This window comes from Elephantulus edwardii, unplaced genomic scaffold, assembly GCF_000299155.1.
Source record: "Elephantulus edwardii isolate Elephantulus edwardi_28Jun2011 unplaced genomic scaffold, EleEdw1.0 scaffold00011, whole genome shotgun sequence".
Lineage (NCBI taxonomy): Eukaryota > Metazoa > Chordata > Mammalia > Macroscelidea > Macroscelididae > Elephantulus > Elephantulus edwardii.
Genome location: NW_006399761.1, coordinates 3,518,773 through 3,528,526, shown reverse-complemented (window position 1 = coordinate 3,528,526; position 9,754 = coordinate 3,518,773). Strand labels below are relative to the sequence as shown.

The 9,754-nt window shown below is 49.2% G+C and overlaps 1 protein-coding gene across 1 annotated transcript in view; it reads left to right on the top strand.

Moving 5' to 3' along the window:
- The window catches only part of SFXN5 (sideroflexin 5), a 159,142-nt gene that overhangs the window by 122,582 nt on the left and 26,806 nt on the right, over positions 1-9,754 (top strand). The window contains exon 11 of the mRNA XM_006880886.1: positions 9,007-9,122. Within this exon, the coding sequence (XP_006880948.1) occupies positions 9,007-9,122 (116 nt within the window). The remainder of the gene's footprint in view (positions 1-9,006; positions 9,123-9,754) is intronic.

Genomic DNA, 9,754 nt, shown 5'->3' with positions numbered 1-9,754 from the left:
CCCACTGAAGGGTCAGCTGTGAGACAGTTCTGACTCCATGACAAATACATATCTAAGAATATATATGAAGCTCCGCTTTACTTATCCATGTATGATGCAAATATATCTATATAAATATGGATTTCATACAAGCAGAACCATACTATGTAGACTACTCTATAAACTGCTTTTTAACCTCACAGTAAATTTGGCACATGTTTCCATGACAGTCACAAACGCCTCGCTTATCTTTTTTAACAGCTTCAATAGCTCACTCCGTGGCTGTTTTGGTGGGGTTTTTTTTAAATGATGAACTCCTTCCGACACACAGAAAATGATGATAAATGGAACCCTAGAAGGTTATATATATATATTTCTCCCAACCCCACACCCTCGGGTTCTTGGACACCTTCTCTTCCTGTGTCCTGAGGAAGACCACTTTCTATCGTTTTCCCATCTGTGAATGACCACACACCATGACTTGTATTGCTCATCTATTGTGCATTAGCTGTTACGTATTTACTGTCCTTTTTTGAAAGGTGCTTTTCATTATGCTTTTGAGATTTTCCCCATGTTACTAATATGCACTCATTCCTTCTTCTGTAAGCCACTCCACGGTATAGCCTGGTCCCCAACTGGTTAACTTGAAGTAATTTCCTTTTACTTCCTGTTTTTCCTCATTAGATCCAGCTCTGTCCTAAATAACCAGGCCTTGGTGCCCATGTGCACATGAGCAGTTTTTCCACAGCAGAGGATTGCCACCCACCTTCTATAGTGAAGTCAGCTGGGGAGCTTCTAAAGAACTGCGACTCTCTGGGTCTTGTGGTCTTGGATAGCACAAATGGATAAGGGCTTGATTTTGTGCTGACAGTTTGGCAGTTCTAACCTACCCAGGGGTGCCTCAGGAGACAGGACGGGTGACCTCCTTCCAGAAGTTCACAGCATGGAGAGCACTGTGGAGCACACTTCGGGTCCCAGGTATCAAAATTTATTCTACACCAACTAACAACATCTGGACTCACCTCAGCTGTGGCTTCGGTTTCAACCAGTGTTGAGAATCCCCAGTCACTTCTACGATGTGTACTCAAAAGTGGCATTACCAGGTCACAGGGATGTCTACTTTTGTCTCTAGCTTCACCAGATACTGTAAATTGAGCATCTTAGTTTCTGTTCCACCAGCAGGGCATACGTTTTTGTTTTCCGACATCCTCTTCAACACTTTCTTCTTCACCATTTGGTATTATCAGCCTTTTAAAAATTTTTGTCCACCTGAAGTGGTTATCTAAAAATTTGCATTTGCATTTTTCTAATTCTCGGTAGGGTTGGGGATCTTTTTTCAGCTTGATTGGGATTTAAGTTTAATAGAAGAGAAACACAGAGAGATCCCTATTTCGTACTGCACACCAAAATAAATTCTAGATGAAGTAAGCTTTTAGAAGGAAATATAAATGGATGCTCAGAACATCAGAGCCGGGATAAAGCATGATGCTGACACAGAAGGGATAGACCAGAAAAGAAAGTACTGTTTGTCTGATTATACGTTGTACCTAGATGACATTTTACTGTGTGACAGAGAACACCATCAACAAAATGAGGTGAACAGCCACAGGCCAGGAACAGCTATTTGTCAACCATTTAGTCAGTGAGGACATGTGCCCAAAACGTATAGGGTTTGGAGTGTTTTCAATTTGGGGGGTGTTTTCAATTCAAGAAGTATGTCTTTGACTATAAGCTTGGGTTCATGGTACTTGGTTTTCTATATTACTTACTCATGTATTCTTTTGGTAATTTCAGTTATTATTTCTTTTTCTTAGTAATTTATAAAAGCTCTTTATTTCGTGAAGGTATTCTAAAATAATGGAAACCACCAACTCAAATTGGCTAAATAATCCATTACTTTATAAAGGACACATGTCAAGTGAGGCTGTCTCTACATCAGAATGATGTTGTCAGGGGCCAGGACTTGGTTTTCAGGCTCATTCCTCTCATGGTCAGAGGCCAAGCATCACCTCCAGATCTAGCAGGGCCCAGAGAACTGAAGGCTGTCTCCACGCTACCCCACCTTAGAGGGGAAGACACTTTGTCATGAAGTCCTCCAGCAGGCATCCCTCATTAGCAGGGATCTAGTCACACCTTCTTTCTTTTTTTTTATTTATTTTTTTAATTCTCTGTGTGTGTACTGTCAAATCAGATCCAACTGGTACAGGAGGAGATTGCCCCTCCTTCTCCAGCAGAGCATCTGGTGGATTTGAACCGTGTGCTTCTGGGATTGCAGTGCAACTTCTTGCCATTAGGCCACCAGAGCTCCCCCACACCTTCCTTCTTAAACCAAGGGAAATGGGATTATTACAGTTGCTGTTGTTAGATGTCATTAAGTATGACTCATAAAGGCCCTACAGACAACAGAACTGAACCCTGTCCTATCCTGTGTCACCCTTATCGTCCCCGACACACCTGAGCCCATTGCTGCAGTCACTGAGTTGGTCCGTCTGGTTGAGGGTCTTCCTGTCTTTTTCTGGTCCTCAAACTTGCCAAACACAATGTCCATTTCCAAGGACTGGCCTCTCTTAACAGCATGGCCAAAGTATGTGAGAGGAAGCTTTGCCAAATTTCAAGTTATTTTTGTTGTGTAGACTAACTTTTTAGGGGAAAGAGCTCTGGAGGCCTAATCCATAGAGAATTGAGCTGCTACCCCAAAAGTGGCACCTCTCTGCTTGTTGGAACTCACCAGGGACTTCAAGCGAGAAAGATGAACAATCTCCTTGTGTGCAATTCACCAAAACCCGGTGAGGGTCGGCTGAATGAGTTCCGCAGTGCGCGAGTGGGGAGGATTTTGTGGGTAGATTAACAGCTGGTAGATAGTCATCACGACTATCCGTAAATTAATATTAGTAACTCTTTGTCATGCATAATAAATATGCTTTGTGTGTTTCCCATTTCTTATGTTATGGCTCATAAACAATATTGAATGACATTTTTCTTAATTCCAAAATGCTTCCGTGGTGAGAGGCTTTTGTATAATAGCCTTTCAGAAAAGTGCTTTATTAAATGTTCCTTTGAAAGAATAGCATTCATTTGCACATTGAATTATAAGATATTTTCTTCCCTACCAAGGAGCCCTTGGGGAGACAGTGGTTAAAGCCTTTGGCTGCTAACCTAAACTTTAGTGGTTTGAAGCCACCAGCTGTTCCTTGTACTTCTGTAAAGATTGACAGCGTGGACACCCTCTGGAGGAGTTCTCTGCTTTCCTGTAGGATCTGAGTCGGAATCAGCGTGTCAGAATTGACCCTAAGTCTTTGGGGTTTTGATTCTGTGTCACAGCACTTGAATCTAAGCCTTATTTGCGTTTAATAAAGGCCTAAGAGGTTTTCTCATTTTCCTTTAAACTTCAGGTGTTAAACATGGCATCGCAGCCACCCACTGATTCTCTAATCCCGGCTGCTCATCGTGACCCCTTTTGGCTCCTTCAAAATTGACAGTATCATTTCAAAACCTATAAAGAAAAATACTGAGATTTTTGTCTGCACTGTAGCAATGGTTCCATTATTTCATTTCTTGACGAGAAAAAAAAATATATATATACATATATATTCCTGAAGTTAATCAACTTCTTTTGGAAGTTTTTTTGACAAATAGATGCCTAAAAGAGAACCCAGACTTAATTAGATCCCACCGACTTCTGCTCGTGCTAACATTTTTACGGTCTACTTTAAGAAGTTTGGCAAATTTCTAGACAAGCGAAGTCTGATTACATCCTCAATGTAAACATTCAAACAATAGAGAGAAATATAGGGTGAAAAAGAGAAAGTCTCTTTCAACTCTTCTTTGTCCCCAGAAGATCTCCTGCCCTTGCACAAAGGCACCACCGAAGGAAGTCGGTCCTTCCGGAACGTTCCCTGCGGATGCCTGCGTGTACACACCTGTGTGTGCATGCCATTTGCATGGTTTCACGCTCATTTAACGATCCTGTTCATACTCAGTAGCTTTTCCCCCCCGTTCTTTCTCAGAACAGTTTGTTTTGAGCAATCTTCCCGTGCGAGCTCCCTAATGGTGGACATTTAGGTTGTTTCTAATTATTTGCTCTTACAAACAGTGCTATAATTAACATCCTTGTAAATGTCTCTTTGTGCATATGGGCAAGCATTTCTTTAGGGTAGCTATCTATGGTTTGGCAATTTCTACTGCCTTTAATTGCATTGCCTGGTAGCTGGCAGACAATCTTCTGCATGTACAATAACTTTTCATGTCCATGCGCCATTATAGTGTAAGTTTTTAAAAAGATGCCTTGAGCAACAATTAAGAATCTAAGTTTAAGTTTGGATTCTGAGTGGGGTGCGGTGGTCAGCTGAGGTGAGGTGGGCGAACAAGTCCCATCTGCTCTTGGCTAAGCTTGTGTGTGCACCAGCTTTAGGTCACTGCCGGCCACCAGCATCCACGCTAAGGCGTCGCGTCATTTTTTTAAAAAACATGAAAATCTGGGGCCATACCTCTTTGAGCTGAGGGGGTGTGGTATTTTCTTTCCCTGTCATCTGAACAGTGTGTTTGTCTCTCCCACATTTTGAAGAAGGAGCACGGATATCAAATAAGGAGCTCAGTAGTTAAGTGCGAGGCTGCTAACCCCAGGGGTGACGGGCCAGCCCCACGTGGCATCTCCATGGGAGAGAGGCCACGTGGAGGAGTTCTGCTCCATCTCATCCACTTGCTACGACTTGACAGCAACTCAAAAGCATCTACTAACAACTGCAATTCTCGAATCACCCTTTCTCAGAGAGTTAATTTGTTGTAAGTACCGAGGAGACAGAACTGACCCTCCCTCAAGTTGTCAGAGGCAGTAAAAGCACATGGGAGGAGATTGCACATCTTTCTCCTGCAGGGCAGCTGGTGGATTTGAACCCCATGCCTTCGTGTTGGCGGCACACCTCCTTACCACTAAGCCACCAGAGCTCCCTGGTGAGTTGATAAAGGTGCTTTGTCACCGACTGATCTCTCCTGCTCGTAGGTGTGTTGCTGGGCTCAGCTGGAGTGTATTGCTCTGTTTGGGCTCCCCGTGCTCGTTGTGGGGGGCGAGCTCCCCTGCAGCCTCCCTGAGCCGCTGCTGCACACTTGTCTTTGCTTCTCCTGCTCTGCCTGCCTTCCCCCTCCACCCCTCCGACGCTCGGTTAGCTGTTGCAAGGCTCTGCAGTGTGAGAACATCTGCAGCAGCTGAGCGTCTCATCCTCCAGGCCTGCCACTGCACTGGCGGCAGGAGTCCCCTCCCTCCCCTGCGCTGACATGCCCGCATCAGTTACGCCTCAGTCTTGAATGGTGTCAGTCTGAGTTGAAAACGTGCCAGCTTTCTTACCATTATCACTAACAGACTGCTTAATTAACCTGCTGATACCATCAATAATAGATCTAGCTGGTGTGTCAGAAGGGAGATGGGGCCAGTGTCACCCATTGTCTCAGGCTCTCGGGGTCTGTGTTGTGGGACTTCCGGGAGTGGGGTGGAGAGGGTCAGGGAGGACCTGAAAGGGACAGGGCAGGATTGGCTGGTCTGTCACTGCTCAAAGGCAGGCTGTTCCTGCACCTTCAGCAGGTGCTCTACAAATGCACAGCCTGTGTCTACAGTCTGCCACGGTGCTGACAAGGTGTGTACATCCCAAGTCAAGGAGCACTGAGCAGGCTGGTCTTCCGCGGGCAGGGGTCTGAGCTGGGCCACCCTCTGTGACTTTCTCTGTCTCGGGCTCATCCAGGCATCTCCACCAGTGGGATAGGGCCTTGTCACCCTGTTCGTCTTCCGGAGGGCCTTTGTGGGGGGGGGGGGTGCTGGGCTTACCATTCCTTTCATGCTTCGTCTTTTGCCTCAGGTGGTTTTGTGTTTGAACCAAAGTCCTGTTCTTTCTGGCCAGAGCTATATTCCTTACTTGGAAATGACAAAGGAACAAGTGAGATGTCACCACAGAGCCAGGCCAAGCTTGACCATCTCCTCCAGATCACACACTTTTTGTCTGTCTCTCTGTCCTTTCCTTTCCCAACTCATATATCCCCTTCACACACACATCCACACACCCCCATGGGCTCCTTTGGAGTTGCCCTCACAGCCCTCACAGCTCAGCACTCTGGGACATTTCTCCAAGTCTCTGCTTCTGGATTTGAGTGTTTTCTCTGAGAATACCCCCAACATGTGATCAGAACTAGGGATGCTTCCCATCATCCATGGCTCTCCTCTGACCTGCCTAAGATGAGTGCACAGACTGGTGTTGGTGTGAGTTCAGCAGTGTGCGGAGACCCTGTGGAGGGTGACCCCTCCTTCACAGTGGGGAGCTGGGCACAGATAAGGTGACCTGTCAGCTGGTGTGGAGCAGAGGCTTCTGGCCTCAAACACATGTCCTCTCCTGGCCTCATCCCTGTAGCTCTGTCTTTTCTGAGACAGTTGTTGGTTATGGGGTGACAGAGGGGATCTTGGGGAGTAAAGATCTTGGAGGACGGAAAACCGAAACACCCTCCCCATAAGCACTCTGGTGGCTTACACAGAGGCACAAGGTTCGAATACACCAGCTGCTCCTTGTATAATTTACTGCCACAGAAACCTGCTAGAGGTCGGCTGTGAGTCCGTTCCCACTCGGTGGCACTTAACAACTTCTCCAATTGGAGAACAGCACACCCCAGGGGCTGTGTTGTTAAACAAAAGCCACATCTCTCTGGTGGTTTGAATCCATCAGCGGCTCCACGGGAGAAACTGAAGCAATCTCTTCCTGTACGATTTACAGCCTTGAAAACTCACTTGGAGGGTCAGCTATGAGTCAGTTTCGACTTAGATACAGTGAGTGTGAAGCTGCAGATCACGCCTCAAACCACTAGAGGGGGTGTTACTGACACCACAGGCAGGCCCTCTTCCCCAGGCCACTCTCCAGGCCCTTCTGGGGTGCTGGGACTGGAGGAGGGCAGGTGCAGAACCAAGATTGAGATCCAAGCCCAGGCTCCCAAGCTCCCCTCCAGACAGCACCTGCTGCCCCCGGTTCCCTTCCGCTCAGGTTCTCCGTCCTGACTCTCAGCCTCTGGTTGTGCGTCAACTCAGCCTCAGCTTCCTGACATACTTGGGATGGACACGTCTCTGTCCTTGAGGCTGTCCTGGGCCTCGCATAGGATCTAGCAGAATCCCTGGGTTTTACTTGTTAAGTACTAGGAGCACCCTTTGCCTGCATTTCGCAGTTCAGGATTGTCAAAGAATATCTCAAAATGTCATCAGAAGTCCCCAAGGTGTGGAATTGCCCCCGGTTGGAAGCCACATTTTAGACAAGTGAGGCTGCCTGTCGCAGGGAGAGGGCGCAGGGCTTGCGTCCCAGCTGCAGGAGGAGGGCCGCCTGTGGTTTGCCTGCCTGTGTGTCATGTGGAGACACGAGAGAGACTCAGACGACATATGTGCTGCAAATGTATTTCAGAACTATTTGGTCTCCTGCTCTTCGTCTCCCAAGACAGCAGAGATCCTGGTCTTGCACTGCGTTTGCTTCACCTTCCCTCTCGATGGAAACAAGAGACTGAGGCTTCTAGCCTTCTAGGCTCTCGGGCCATCCCTCACTGGCAGAACCTGGCCCCAGCGGTGGGCACCCCGACCACTCGCCTGGCCCTTGGCTCCAGCACCAGGAGCATCTGTGGTCTCCCTCCCCATTCTCTCTGCCCACTAGGCCCTGCCACCCAGTCTCCCCAAACCCTCGTGCCCCCCACGCGGGAGGGAGCGGAGAAGCAGCAGGTGTTGATGCTAATCAGCGTTCACAGCCCAGAACTGCAGCCGCTCCCGGGCTCACACACTCCCCAAAATTAAACACTCATTATACAAAATTAATTGACATTAATTAGCAAAAATTAAAACTTTAAACACAGCAAGGCGCTTTTGGGGGAGGAGTGAGGCAGGCAGGCTCTGCGGTTGTCACCTCCACTCCCCACCCGTCCACCACCCCCAGTTTCTGCGTCTGGGGGAGCTGGGGGAGGTCAGACCCAGCCAGCTTAGATGGACATCAGAGCCCCACTCCCCACCTTGAGCCACTCCCAACAACAAGCCCCAAGTGAGGGGAGATTTCCATTTTAGCCACCAGCTGATGAGATGCCCCCCAAAATCTAGCATGTACCATCTAATGAAGGAGCCAGGAACCCTCTTCTTAACCTAGATCAACTCAACTCACTGCTATGGAGTCAGAATGAATTTACTTATAGCTAACCCCACCATGCCCCCCCAGCAGGTTTTCTGAGGGGATTGCCCATCTTGTGGAGCTGCTGGGGGATTCGAACCCCCAGAGAGGCACACAGGACCCCTTTATTTCAGCTGGCTAGAAGTGATGAAACCCACAGAAGGAACCCAGCCATCTGAGGCAGGAATGCAGATCCGACTCCCCTCCTCACTGCTGTCTGGTCCCGCTGTGGACACCCAGAACAGTAGGCACTACGGCCTTCAGCTCTGCCTCACTGCGCTGTGTGACCTCAGACAAACCACGCCCCCACTCTGCGCCTCAGCTTCCCATCCATATGATAAGGGGGTGGCACGGGGGCGCACTGAGGTTCCTGCCTGCTCTGGCCTGCTGTCAGGGACGTGGATCTCTGGGGACTGGATTCGTACTGGGGGAGGGGGCAAGGGGCCAACTGTGGGAGCTAGAATTCCAAGAGGGTGCTGAGGAAGGCAGGCTGAAGCACTGAATTTCGGTTGATGAGGCATCAGGCTTTGGGGAGAGGCCGCTCTTCAGGCCAGAAAGCCCCCCGAGACGGTCCTCCACGTAGCCCGCATACCAAGCCTGCCTTAGATGGAGGAAAGCAGAAATCTCGAGAATGTGCCGCTCTCTAAGCCCTGAACAGCTTCCCCTTCCTTCCCAACTCCGCTTTGTTTTTGTTTTTGTTACTGAGCTCCTCAAGGGCCCTCAATCCCTTTGCATGGACACTGGAGCACCAACTCTTCTGCCCACTGCATTTGCTTGGGGCCCAGCGGTAGGGACCCATCCCCTCTGCTGGTGGAATGCCATGCCCACCCTCACACCTGTCTCCTGCCTCTCCTCTCTCCAGCCAGTGCCAACATCTGCAACGTGGTCCTGATGCGCTACGGGGAGCTGGAGGAGGGGATCGACGTGCTGGATGGTGACGGCAACCTCGTGGGATCATCCAGGATCGCAGCCAGACATGTGAGTGACCTGGGCCGGCGATAGGGGGTCAGGCACAGGGAGGGCAGGTGTCCCCTTCATGTGTGTCAGTTCCTGGGCTTCTGTGCCAGCACCTGTGTTTTACCCTCAAGTTTTCCTTCTTACCCTGCTACGTGTTTGACCCCACCCCCAGTTCAGCCTGCTCCCCAGGTCCCTCCTCCATCATCTCCTCTTCACACCCCTACCCCGTTGTGATGCTCTAAAACACCCCTGCCCTCTGTTCTAGCCCCTCAGGACCAGCCTCCCAGGTCACCTAGCCCAGGTGAGGTGCTAATTGGCTGGGGCAGAGGAAACCCCAAGAGCTTTCCTCTTCCTTCCCAGGACTTGACCCTGTCTCCCTGGACCCTTTGAATCCTCTGCAGCTAGAGGCCACAGGGAGCAGTTTGTGGTTTTGGTGGAGGTGATGTTCGCACCTGGGGGAAACATGATGGAGGGTTTTAGACTTTCAGGGGTTCCTGGAATGGCCCAGCAAAGACAGTTTTGTTACTTAGGGCATTGTGTCAGGAGGGACGTCCCTGAAAAAAGACATCCTGCTGGGAGAGGTGGAAGGTCAGAGGAAGACCCTCAGCAAGGTGGACTGACACAGTGACCGTAACACTGAACCAGAGCGTATC